At 41.7% G+C, this 14,102-nt stretch overlaps 1 protein-coding gene across 18 annotated transcripts in view; it reads right to left on the reverse strand.

Moving 5' to 3' along the window:
* LOC105476561 (transforming acidic coiled-coil containing protein 1) overlaps nt 1-14,102 on the reverse strand; it is a 125,925-nt gene that overhangs the window by 14,387 nt on the left and 97,436 nt on the right. For 9 of the 18 annotated variants that reach the window (XM_024791187.2, XM_024791190.2, XM_011732607.3 and 6 more), the window contains 5 exons: nt 13,124-13,184; nt 11,116-11,323; nt 7,191-7,243; nt 2,382-2,507; nt 128-204 (listed from right to left, as the gene is read on the reverse strand). In XM_024791187.2, the coding sequence (XP_024646955.1) occupies nt 128-204; nt 2,382-2,507; nt 7,191-7,243; nt 11,116-11,323; nt 13,124-13,184 (525 nt within the window). The remainder of the gene's footprint in view (nt 1-127; nt 205-2,381; nt 2,508-7,190; nt 7,244-11,115; nt 11,324-13,123; nt 13,185-14,102) is intronic. The other 9 variants (XM_024791193.2, XM_024791191.2, XM_071068358.1 and 6 more) reach the window with 1 other exon arrangement.

The raw sequence follows: 14,102 nt of genomic DNA on the forward strand, positions 1-14,102 counted from the left end.
CAAACAGCAAAGCCTTCAAGCTCTCAACACTTGGTTCTGTGGCAAGCAAACACTGTCATCACTTCATCTGTATCAAATCTAACAGTGCATAAAAGTATCCAGCCCCTCCCCAAACCTCCAGTCTAACCTCATCTCCAAAACTTCTTGCCGGGTCTCTTCATATTTCTTCTTCCATTCATTTGCTTCAATCTCTTTAGTGATTATCTAAAGTATAATAAAGCTTAGTTTTACCCAATCTATTACAATTTGCATTTGAGACTGGGAACTGAAATAGCACACAACCACGTCTAAACCAAGATACTCAATCTATATTAGAAATATAAACCTCAATATTTCATGTTTGTAAACATTTGGAAAAGTGTACTCTAAGCCACACAGGATGCTGGGATGTAAACACGGGAATAAAGATGAGTAGAACATCTCCCAGAAATTCCAAGTGGTATTTACAGCGTCTGTGAACTTCACCTTGGTCCAGGGTCTAGCTCTCAGCTCTGCAGGGCCAGGCCCTGACTGGGACAGACACCAAGAACAGAGCCATCTGACTGGCAGGTACTCACTCTAAGGCCATGTAATCGCAGTTGATGCCAGGCCACCAGAGAATGAAACTGCCACAAAATCAGAGCATTGGAAGTTGGCATGAACAACACATTATCATTCTATAGAGATTTTTGACAGCTTCATAAAAACGGAGTCAGAAGGAGGCAGCTCAGATGAGCTGGCTACATCTAGCTATAGCATCCGTCACCATCGGTAGAGTCTTGCTAGTTAGCCTGGAACCTAGGCTCATATTTGGGATGCTCTTGCTAACTGGAAGGAAATACTCTAAATTAATTGCCTCAAACTCCATTTGCCCTGGGCAGGGCTTGCACAGGCAGCCATGGCGCTCCACTTACTGTACTTCCCTGGCCGTGCCTCTCTCTTCCTAATTGGTAGTTTCGTTATATTTATTAGGATCTCAAGAACATAGAAGGATGCATCCTGTGTGCTTCAGGTAATCAGGCATCTCTTTACTTTGATCCATTAGGTGGTGATCTCATAGTTTAACTCCCAGGAAAAAGATCAAGTCATTTTTCTCATTTACAAGATTTTGGCCAGGCACAGTGGCGCATGCTTGCAATCCCAGCTACTCAGGCGGCTGAGGCAGGAGGATCGCTTGACCCTAGGAGTTCGAGGATGCAATGAGCTATAATAGTGCCACTGTACTCCAACCCGGGTGACAGAGTGAGATCTTGTCTTTTATTTTATTTTTATTTTTCTGAGATGGAGTTTCGCTCTTGTTGCCCAGGTTGGAGTGCAATAGCGCAATCTCGGCTCACCACAACCCCTGTCTCCCGGGTTCAAGCGATTCTCCTGACTCAGCCTCCCGAGTAGCTGGGATTACAGGCATGTACTACCACGCCCAGCTAATTTCATATTTTTTTTAGTAGAGACAGGGTTTCTCCATATTGGTCAGTCTAGTCTCGAATTCCCGAACTCAGGTGATCTGTCTGCCTTGGCCTCCCAAAGCGCTGAGATTACAGGTGTGAGCTACTGTGCCAAGATTTTGTCTCAAAAAAAAAAAAAAGATTTTGGTGGGTCTTCTTACCACTGCTCCCAAGTTATGAAAACAGGACTAGCTGACATCCCTCATTACCAACTTGATGCTATGTTATAAAGCTGTAAAAGTCCTACAGCTGAGGTGCTTAACCACTTTCAGCATACTATAAAAATTAAAACTAAAAAAAACTATATAACTAAAAACTACAAAAATAAAATTGCCACACAGTCCTTTAAGAACAGGTGGAATTGTCAAGAAACACACAAACCAAACACACAAAATACAGCATAGAAATAGGACAGGAGAGGGTGGGTAACTGATCAATGGTACACAACATTGTCTTTCATATTTTTCAGATAACCATGAAAGGCCTAGCAGTGTTCTATTTTGAACAAAGGCTGTTAAAGAAACATAATACAGGAATCGGAGAGTTGAACTGTTTAAAGAATGAATGAAAGTAGGAAACAACTGTGTATTACTGCAAAAAAATTACAAATGTTTAGGCATGAGCATATATCCTCCGTAAAATAAAAGCACTGATTTTGTTACACATGTGAGCAAAGCTGGCAAAATTAGATATTTTAAATGTCAGGACTGAAAGATAAAGAAGGGTACAAAATTCTTAAGAATATTTCAGATTGTCAACATTTTACCCTGGAGACCAGAATGTCAGGACTCCAGCACCATTGCCATAGGGGGCCCTTTTTATGACCTAAACAAGCTGCAGGTAATAAGAACTTCCAGCCTGGGATAACTTGAGCCAGCAGAGATGCAATCTACCTGCTGGTACATGGGCCTTACAAAGAAATGGAGTGATAAGCAGACCAAATAGGAGAGCTTTTACCTCTTCTCTTATTAAGGTGAGCACGGCTGTCTTGTCCGATTCGCTGAGGCAGATCCCATCCAGGGGGCTCTCACCTCCACAGGACACTGACACAACAGCCTTCTCTGCAGAGGACTCCAGCAGCCCCTGTGGGGAAAGGGATTACACTGAATACATCAGCTTTCAGCTTCTTAACCCCAGACATCCTTCAACAACTTCCTCATAATTAAATTGATCACACCCTTTAAAACCATGTTTAAAGAAAAGTCAGTGGGCAGGGGGGAGCAAATCAAATCTAATTATGGAACTAACTAAAGAAAAACTGTTATAATGACTCTCAGAGTGGTCTTAGCTTCTGTTGAAAAGATAATCTAGAGAAATTTTAGTCTGATCTAAAAGGGAGAAAGTGTGCTTATTAATAGTGGTCAGCCACCAAAGAACCACATGGATGACACAGAAACACACCCATGATTAAGTTTCTGGAGATAAGCTCCATGTAAATGGAATTTTCTTTTTTTAAAAAAGAAAAAACAAAAACAAGTGACAGCTGCTCCTGTTACATATCGATGCTTTGTATGTATTTTTATTTAGCCACTGCAGATGGAAATGTTTCTAAAATACTAACTTTCAGGCCTAAGGAGGCAGAAATAGCAAAAATATTTGAACTCTTTGAACTCTCACCCCCACCCTTTCACCCAGATGATTCAGGATCATCCTGAACTTCCACTGCTCTGCGGAGACCTCCTGCGATAACCCCGCCTGCTGGGTGTGTGCCACGTTTGCCCATATGCAAAACGGCCATACTTAAGTCAAGGTCCGTGCCTGTGCGTTGATTCCTCCTTGCTACTAAGCCTTCCACTCCCTTCTGGCAGCACTTCACTCTCTGAGGTGCTTGCTCGCTTCTGTCATAAACTCAGGTTCCACAGCAAAACACTGGCAAACTTTTTTTTTTCATGAGAACACGGACTTTGTACTACTATTTTCCTTCCTAAAAGACGTTTTTGGCAGCTATTCCTCCCACCTATGGAAGTAAACTTTTTATATAAACAAGTCATCTAATACTTTGGGAACATCCAAAATGCCAAAATGACCTGGAATAATCTTAATCTTAAATGTGGGATAACTAATCAATTAGTTATTGATTATAATCAATCAGTTACATCTTGTGTGAATCAACACTAAACAGCAAGTCCAAGGTGAACGTAGACCAGTGGCTTTTAAATTTTTCAGAGTCATTATATAGTTTTACCCTCTCTCTAGAAAATGCTCAGAAACAGAATTTTAGCATGCGGCTTCACAGATCTCAGCCATGGGCCCAAAACAGAAACCTGTCTCAAGCCACAGAAAAGCAAAATACAAAAGCCACAAGCCGGCAGTGCCCATGTTCCAGCAGCATTTGGGGGAGGGCAGCCCACCATGCCAACAGAAGTCCAAGGTCCCCACAAAACCTCTCTTTTCTCTTTTGGGATAGATCTACCACTAGAACCAGAAGGCACTTGCAGTGGGCAGCCTCTAAAATGCCCCCCAATAACCCCTACCTCCAGTACTAATGCTCTCCTTCTATAATCTCTTCAAGTGTAGGCTGGACCTAGTGACTCGTTAGAATATGGCAAATGTCATGGATATCACTTCTGAGGTTAGGTTCTGAACAAACTGACTTCTATGTTTTGAGAAGCTACAGGGAAAGGCCCATGTGGCAAGGAGCCGATGTCTCTGCCGACAGCCAGTGGGGACCCAAGACTAGCTAACAACCACGTGAGTGAGCTTGGAAGCAGATCCTCCCAGATCCTCCCTAAAAGTCAAGCCTGGATATGACTGCAGCCTGGGTCAACACCTTGACTGCAGCCTGCAATAGACCCTGAGTCAGAAGCACCCAGCAAAGCTGCCCAAGATTCCTGACCCACAGAAACAATGAGATAATAAACACTTGCTTTAAGTGTTGGAGTAATGTGTTATACAGCAGCAGATAGCTGATACACACCTGGACATCTGAATCATCTCATTAACTTCCTGTGCCTTGTTTCTTATCAATAAACTGTTACTTGCTTAAAGGGAGGTAATACAGGAGGTCAGGTTGAGACTTGATTCACCTCACTGTTACACTTCTGATTCTAAATTAATAACATTTCATGGGTCAGTCTCTTGTGAGTTCTTAGTTTAAGCCATGAGGTTGAGTCAACTTTAGGAAACAGACGCTCGGTGCTTTCCATGGCTACCAGGTTCGTGAGAATTTGGGAAATAAGCCCCCTAAAAATCTTCATAGCCAGGAAAACATCAACGTCTATTACAGAGTTCAGCATCTCATTCATTTGTTAAGGGGGTAAAAGAATTCAGTCTGTCTGCTTAACAACTCAATGCTAACACATGTGGGGTCCAGAAGAGGCAGCATCCTGAGCAGGAGGTGGGAGATCAAACCTTAGATGGTGTTTGATGTCTCCAGGTGAGTGAGCTCTTTAGCCTGCCGGCTCTCCCCAGTCACTCTCCTCTCTGCCTGGCCACATTTATAAGCCTCACTACTCAAAATGCAACAATTCTCACAGGTATAAGGGCAGGAATGTATGCCCTTGCCTACTTTAGCCATCTTTTCCGGTCTCCTAGGATTTAACTTTTTATATTCCTTAGTCCTTTAGGTTGCTTCTCAAAAAGTGCAGAACATCTCACAGGGGTGTCCAAGGAAGAGAATGCAGTCATGGGTTTAGTTTCTGTTTCTGGTTGGGGCAGTAAAGCCCCTTCCTCATCCCTCTTTTCCGCTTATCACTAGAGACAGAAACTAAAAACCATGGCTTCAGGCTGCTAAAAGCCTAAAACAAAACCAATCAGAACAACAACAACAACAACAAAATTAAGCAAGCTGGACAAGCTTGTTATAGAACCTACCATCACAGAGAATTGGCCAGAAGGTCTCTTTTAGGCCTGGGCCATCTAGTATGTCTTTAATGAAGATGCTAAATCAATCAATCAATCAATCATATCCTTCCAAAAGGGCTTCATTTCATGTTTGCCAATGCTTCTCCCAGTCCCTCAAAACGTTCACAATTGAGGACCAATGAAGACCAGTAGACAACAGAACTCAATGTACTCCTGGTTGCAAATTTACAGTGAGCACAGATGCCACAGATTCCCGTGGCTGTGTCCTCGCAGCAGGAGAATTCGCACCTCTAATCTGTGGCAGTGTGCTGACTGTGCTCATTTGTCCTCGATCACAACCGAGCAGTACCAGCCCCTGCCGTACTCTAACAGAGACATGCCCGAAAAAGTCAAATGAACTCACCTTTTAAAAAATTTAAAACTTAAAAAGAAAAGTTAATTTCTTATATGAAAAATGCTGTGGAACAACAGCTGGAAAGCAAGGAGAGACTGACTCCCACCACTGATTGTACTCTGGCCTCAGTCCAGCCACCACCTACTGCTGGGCACAAGACCGCATAGGAATGAACTTCAGAGCAACACGGAGAAACTTAAAAAGTGAATGCTGGATTAAATAGATGATTTTTTCATTCAATGTTTTGCATGGTGAAATTTCTTTATACAATGTTTATTCAGTGTTCTAAGGAAGTAGGAGTTAATTTATGTTGGGAAGTTCAAATGGAGTTGCTTTTAAAAGGTCACAGCATATGATATGTTCCTCACCAGCTGCCTTCAGAGACAGTTTGCCATTTTTCTTTTCACTCTCTTCTTTTTCACTTTTTTCCACGTGTTTCCTATCAACACCACACCAGTGTATTCTAATACAACAGTGTATTCTAGCACACCACTAGTGTATTCTAGCACTTTACAGCTTAAATCTTTCACGTTATCATTTTATCTTATCCTTACAACCATTTTGATGAGGCAGATGGGTGCTACTCATTTTATGGATGAATCAGTTGGGAATCAGGAAGTTAAAAGTTTAAGAACTGAGTAAACGGGCCGGGCGCAGTGGCTCATGCCTATAATCCCAGCACTTCAGGAGGCCAACACGGGTGGATCACCTGAGGTCAGGAGTTTGAGACCAGCCTGGCCGACATGGTGAAACCCCGTCTCTACTAATAATACAAAAATTAGCCATGCGTGGTGGCGCATGCCTGTAATCCCAGCTACTCAGGAGGTTGAGGGAGAACTGTTTGAACCCAGTAGGCGGAGGCTGCAGTGAGACGAGATTGCGTCACTGTACTCCAGCCTGGGCGACAAGAGTGAAGCTTGATCTCAAAAAAAAAAAAAAAAACCGAGTAAACCAGCCAGGTGCGGGGGCTCATGCCTGTAATCCCAATACTTTGGGAGGCCAAGGTGGGCAGATCGCTTGAGCCCAGGAGGTTGAGACCAGCTAGGCAACACGGCAAGACCCCATTTCTACAAAAAATACAAAAATTAGCTGGGTGTGGTGGCACGCACCTCTAGTTCCAGCTACTTGGGAGGCTGTGGTGGAAGGATCACTTGAGCCCAGGAGGTGGAGGTTGCAGTTAGCCAAGATTGCACCACTGTATTCCAGCCTGGGGAACAGTGAGACTGTCTCAAATAATAATAATAACAATAATAATAAAAACCTTAGTTAACCCAATACATCCGAAATATTATCATCTCAACATGTAGTTAATATAAAAAGTTGAGACATTTATGCTTCTTCTTTTTCTGAGTAGCTACAGTTCAAGTGTGCTCAACAGCTACCTGCAGCTAGGGCTACTCTACAGAACACCGCAGAGACTACATGTTCCTCAAGTGAAGAAACTATCTTATTTACATTTTATCCTCGTCACCTAACACTGACCAGAATTTAACAAATTCACATGGGCTTCAAAACAAATACTGAAAGAAATCTGAGCCCCACCCGGCCCTCCACATTCAGGAACTTACAAGCACAGTGGACCCGTCTTCTTCCATCTTCTGGCACGTCTCCTTCTCTATGCCTAAGACAGAAAGTCATTTTTATGGTTATCCCAAGAAGTTGGTTCCTTTCCTCCCTAGTGAAAGGCTCTTGGAAACGCCAGTGCAGGCCGAGAATGACTATGAACACATGAAAAGCATTTTAAGATTTTATTTAAAAGGAATGCTGGCATTTTCTTGAGCGTTGTTATAAGTCCATGGCATTCAGAAGAGGAGCAGGTGGTTAGTCGCCAGGAACAGGTCGTCAGCCTTCAGGCAGAAAGAACAGCAAGGCTGCCCCCTTGTGTCCATTAAAAGTTTGGAAAAATGCGTTGTACTAACTGTGGCATTATTTCAGAAAGGGGACACTGTGTAACACTGATTTTTTTTATCATCAAGTCGGAGTGAATTTAAATTCCAGCCCAGAATGGTGGCCTTGATCTAATTAATGCAGCAGATAAGATAATAAGCTTTAAAATTCAAGCCAGCACAACTAAACTCATTCTCCCCTCCACACCCTTCAAATGGGCTACCTTGTCTCAGGTCTATCCTCTACTAGGGTAGAGGGTGACATTTAAAATAACCAGAAGATGGCTGGGGACGGTGGGTCATGCCTGTAATCCCAGCACTTTGGGAGGCCAAGGTGGGTGGATCACCTGAGGTCAGGAGACCAACCTGGCCAACATGGCGAAGCCTCGTCTCTACTAAAAATACAAAAATTAGCTCGGCGCGGTGGCGCATGCCTGTAATCCCAGCTACTCGGGAGGCTGAGGCAGGAGAATCGCTTGAACCTGGGAGGTGGAGGTTGCAGTGAGTTGAGATAGCACCACCACACTCCAGCCTGGGCAACAAGAGCGAAACTCAGTCTCAAAAATAAGAAAAATAAAAAATAAAATAACCAGAAGATACACTCATTAAAGTAAACATAAAAATACAGAAAAGCATATAAAAGTTTACAATCTAAAGTTACAATCCTCCACATGGCAATCACTAACTACTATTGTTGTCAATAGCTAATTATTTAAAACACAAATGTGACCATCACTCCCTTGTTCAAAAACCTTCAACCTCCCCCTCCGTACCTATAGGATCAAGCCCAGATTCCACGGTACGACCTTGTTTCCCACTTGGCCAGGTACTTACAGAAAACCACCAGGCCTTTTACCAACATGGCAGCTTCCTTCCCATGGCTGTGTGAAAGTCTTGTTTCCTGGAGAACATCTAGTAAGTATCCATCAGGACCCAGTTCCAAGGGGACACTCCCCAGGACACAGTCGGGATTCACCTAACAGGGCCTGTAGCCACTCCCACACCCAGGACCGCAGCCTCCACTTGCCTGTGATGTGGCTGATCAGTTACAATGTAACCACTTGTTCAAATCTGTTCCCCTTGCTGTTTGCTAACTTTGAAGACAGCACTGTATACACAGGGCCCCAGCTCTCTACACAAATTTTTGTTGAAGGAATTTCCTCCAGTGGGGAAGAATATAATTCAATAAATGTTTACCATGTACTGTGTCAAAGGTGACTCAAAGATGACTGTCTGGTAGTCTCCAACCTCAGTAAGTTTATAATATTACCTTCCTGTAATTAACACACTGCACTAGGTACTGTGGAACAGGAAGGGGGAAAGGAAATGTGGGAGCATAAAGCATGCTGCAGAGACCTGAAGGGATGTGCAGATCTGTGTAGGAGGCGGCAAAGGAAGACACTTCAGACGGAAAAAAACCAAGGCAGGTGTTAAGAATACTCAGGATTAACCCCAAGAAACTGGGGGAATGGCAAACAAGGGCTTAGGGAAAGATATCAGGGCAGAAGGCAGTATAGGAATAAATCAGGAACAATGCCTGGCACATTATTTTACAGATGAGAGACTGAGGCCTGGGATGAGGAGGAGGCCAGGGGGAATAAATTGCTCCAAGTTCTTACTTTCCATCTGCTTCCCTGGCTTAATGGCAGATCATGACTTTTAAAATTCTATGCATAAAAGCCCACAAATAAAATTATGTTAAGAAGATCTGAGCTTTTAATAATGTTTAATGTAGTCAGGAACATGGTTCTAAACTTTTCGTAAGTAAGGTTTAAGGCCAAGGACGTAACTGGGGTCCCAAAAGAGGGGCTTAGCTCTAGAATGATCTGACAAGTTCATCAGTAAGAGGTTTCAGCCCTGATTAGTCCAGGTTCCTCATTAGCATGTTACAAAAGATTTTACAGTGCACTGGTCAATCTCAACTTGCCACATCTGTACCAGAAAAATTTACAGTAGCCTAGTATCATGAAAATAATCTCATCATACTTTGGCACTGTGGCTAAAAGACCATGGAACCAGACTGCTTAGAGTCAAATGTAGTTCTGCCATTTACTAATGACGAGGTTCAGAACACACTTCACCAAAATATGGTGCCTTCGCATTTGAGGACACAGCAGAAGCAGGGGGGTCTCTCGGTCCCTCTCCTGCCCTCTTCCCTGAAGCAGGTCATAAAGGAATCCCTCAGACCTTCCCCCGAAAATAGGTCATAAGACCTCATTACAGAAGGACCTCCTTGTACACAGAGAAAAACAATGTCCTTATCCCGAAAGACACAGACACCAAGAGGAACTGAAACAAACAGGACTTGCTAAGTTCCCCTGGTTTATTACCATAGATCATGCCCTTCTGTCCTCCAATTATACTTCTGCACAACTATCTGTAAAAGTACAGTTTTCCCTGTTCCTTTGGGTCTTCATTTCTGGAGGCTCTAATGTCATGTAAAACTTACATTAAATACGTTTGTATGCTTTTCTCTTGTTGATCTTTTGTTAGAGATGTCTCAGCCATGAACCCCGTGGTGGGTGAGGAAAAAGATACCACTTTTCTGTCCTACCCTAGCCAAGTGACTTTAATCAAGTCACTTAACTTCTCTGACTTACTTTGTTTCTCTGAAGAAGGGAGAAAAAGGTAACACCTTGCTATGAATGAGTATATGCAAAGCACTTAGAACAATGCCTGTACATGGTAAGGCACCATACATGTTAGTTGTTGTTTCTCTAAGTTAAACAATGAGTATAACAATCACAAAAAAGTCAAATGTATGACATATTTATAGGCCATTTGATATAGTTTAAATATTTGCCCCCTAAATCTCATGATGAAACCTGATCAACAGTTGGAAGTGAGGCCTAATGGGAGGTGGCTGGGTCATAGAGGCGGATCCCTCATGAATAGCTTGCTGCCCTCCTTGTGGTAATAAGTAACTTCTTGCTCTGTTAGTTTCTGTGAGATGTTTGTTAAAATAGCCTGGCATCCTCCTCCCCCTCTCTTCCTCCCACCCTCTCGCCATATGACACACTTGCTCCCCCTTGCCTTCCACCATGATTGGAAGCTTCCTGAGTCCCCCTCACTAGAAACAGGCACTGGTGCCATGCTTATTCTACAGGCTGCAGAATCAAGAACCAAATAAACCTCTTTTCCTTATAAATTAGCCATTCTCAGGTATTCCTTTACAGCAACGCAAATGAACTAACACACCACTATACTTTAAGAGGTGGCCATATTCACATACAATTATACAAATGAACTAACACACCACCATAAGAGGTGGCCATATTCACATACAATTATACAAATGAACTAACACACCACTATACTTTAAGGTATGGCCATATTCACATACAATTATAAAGAAATTCAAGCAGTCTCACACACATCAGCATCTCCTATACAACTTGTCACAAGTATCCCTATGTTCCTAGTACTTCAAGAAGTCCTTTTTTTGTGTCCCTTTTCCGGGTAAAGAAGCAAAGCATATGTCAGCATCCTAAATCTATCCTTCAAGTGACCCAATTCTTTAATCTCTGTAAGGCGCCTCCTGCTTTACTAGGCTTTCAGGCATTTCCATGCTTATGTACATTAGAAAGATGAAGATATGCTTCCATACCTGCTTCTGAGGATGAAAACGCATGATTTATGGTAGACACGGGAACATTGGAACATTCAAAGTACTCCAGGTCTTCCTCTGGCTCACCTTTCACCTCGGCCCCAGCTGATTTCTGACCACATGACGTGGATGCCAGTTTCTCCTCATCGGTAGCATGGCCATCCCTATTAGAAATGTCTGAAATCTGGGAGATCACTGCTCCTTCATCCTGAGAAACACAACAGAGAAGATGCTACCCTTTAGGAGGGCAAGCAATGGGGAAAACTGACATCCCATGAATGGAACAAGGTAGACACAACTCCATACAGATATGTGAGAGGTTAACCACAGATCAGGGTACAAAGCAAGGAGGAAGCTGGAGTCTTTCAATTGTGAGATATTGTTTTATAGAACCTAGTTTCTGTAATTTGAGTCTGAGGTTTTAAAAAATGATCTTCTCTAGGTTAAGTTTATAAGCAAGCAGTTTAAGTGGTTTAAGACAATGGTTTTCAATTTTTTTGCTTGCATACCTCCGAATTTTTTAAAAAATCTATGTACCCCATTGCATTTTCAAGTGACAGCTAAAAACTTTTTGGCATAAGTTTAAATAATCACAAAGAATGTAATATCTGGAATATTCTAAATATTGAATTTACTTAATGCTATCTAGTTACCTTGGTGATTTGATACCATATGTAAATTTACACTAACAAGTTCCTGAATAAGTCAGAAGTTTATGTTATTCCTTTTCCTCTCTAAATCTGTATTTCCATTTCACTTCCATCATGAAATCCAAATGAAAAACATCTGCATGGCTGGAAGTCTTTTAAAGGTCTCTATCCAATGTCTCTGTGAAACTTTTTTCTTTGACTGTAAGTCTTAAAATTTTTTTCTGCTGGAGAGTTATTATATTAATGCATAACTTATTTTCAAAATATTGCAAGTTTTGATAAGTATTATCAGACACAAAAGTAAGTTGTTATATCAATTACAAAATGTTTTATTGCACTAATTCTTAAAAACTTTTACAGTGCAATAAATGGGTTTTATTTTATATCCAATAAATGGGTTTGGGGTTTTTTTTTTAAAGAAGACCAAAGATAAATTTCTCATAGTTCTTGCTGCCTACTTTAGCAAAATCTGGGAGAATCTTTTACACATTTGTAACAGATGAAAAATAACTCAGATTGCAAATTTCCCCCACCACACCCCTTTTTTACATTTTACACCATATACCAAGTTTCTGGTCCAAATTGTATAGGATAAGTTACGTTAAATTGAACTCTATTAAACAATGAATGTATTCCTGTAATAAGTATACTGACAAAGTTTTAAAAAGAACAAAAGGATCTCATTGCAATCAGATGGGCCTGGGTTTCGGTTTATTTGTTTTGCAATTAGTCTATACGGTCATGGATGGATACTATTTATTGCTAGAATGTAACAAAGGTCAATATCAATTTTATTCCTGGTTTCTATTTTTATAAATATAATCATTAAGAAACCTTATTTATATAAACAATAGATGAAACAGAAGGTAGTTCTGTAACACAAGTGCCTTTCAATTCTTTGAACCCCTTTCCAAGTTATGTGCCCCAAAAAATCTATCATCAAACATTATTTTTAGATCAGTTAACAACTCAGGTTTTCCTCTATTGTTGAAAGCAATGAATTAGAAAACCATCTGACTTAAGAAAAATACCATCCAGTTATTAGTCAATTATCTTCTTAGCACCTACACCGATATTTCAGATCTTCCCTTTGGTGCCCTGGAGACTTTCACACCCTGTGGTGATGGTGATGCATCTTTGTAGCACTTAAAGTGGGAATTTTACCAAAAAAAAAAGTCATTGTGAAAGGGTTCGCTTGTCTTCAGGGGCCTTCTCTTCAGGGACAGTAAGGATCTGTTTAAAACTGAGTACTCAGGCACCCATTGGGAAGTCCTTTTGAACCACCCGCCAGGGGTATGCAAACTCCCACTGGGGGACCCCTGGTCTAAAAGACGTTCTGGGGATGGACACAGACTCACCTGGGAACATGCATCCAAAGCGAGAGACTGAGTTTCATGCTTCTTCACCTTACAGCCACTCCTGGAAAGAGAAGAAACACAAACAAGCCAGTTTGCAATCACACTGACAACTGTCAAGGTATGAAATGGAGCAGAGAGCAGTGTGTGCGGATAGAAGCCAAAGCGTACAGCACCACACAAATCATACATCGCCGCATGAGAGAGGCAGGGATACCTTTTATGCCTCTGAGTTTTCCCCAGAGAGACGAGGTAAGCAAAGACCTACAGTGAGGCTCATTCTCTGAAAAGACCCCCTCCGCTTGCTTCTGTGAGTTGTCAAACAGTAGCACTCTGATGTCTATGGTTTTTAATTACACGCCACCAAAAGCTTTTCAGACAGTAGAGCCTTAGCAGCTGGAGACATTCAGTTCCTCTGAGCCTCACTCACTTGGCTTTGACGTTCATTAGAAAAATCATCACGCTGGACCAAATTCTTTAAAAATTCTTTATTGCTCTAAAACCCATAGACGTCTCATAAAACAGTTCCAGTTAAGACTTGTGTGCTCACAGAGAAGAACTGTCAATAAAAATTATAAAAATAAAACTATGTGGGTAAACTGTTACCATTCCTATTAAGTAGTAAGATGGAAGATGAATGTCACATGCTGCACAAAGCCTGAAACTGGGGAAGCTTGAACCACCTGTTATTTGTAGATTAGCACACAACTTGTGATCACAGGACTAATTCAGATTCTGTTCTAATAGACTTAGAATTTCCAGTAAAAACACCACTGTGACCAAAAAAAAGAGAAAAAATTATTTGCAACTTTTTTTCTTTTGTGAGAAAAAATACAAAGACAGGCACATAAGTTACCAGAATGTGCATAATCACCAGTTCATGATCTTCTTCACCTAATCTTCTTACTGAGTGCTACCCTCTGCCACCAAACTCAAGTTGAGCTGACTCAGTAAAATTTATTAACTGTTCCAAGCCAGTAGC

Source organism: Macaca nemestrina, chromosome 8, assembly GCF_043159975.1.
Source record: "Macaca nemestrina isolate mMacNem1 chromosome 8, mMacNem.hap1, whole genome shotgun sequence".
Lineage (NCBI taxonomy): Eukaryota > Metazoa > Chordata > Mammalia > Primates > Cercopithecidae > Macaca > Macaca nemestrina.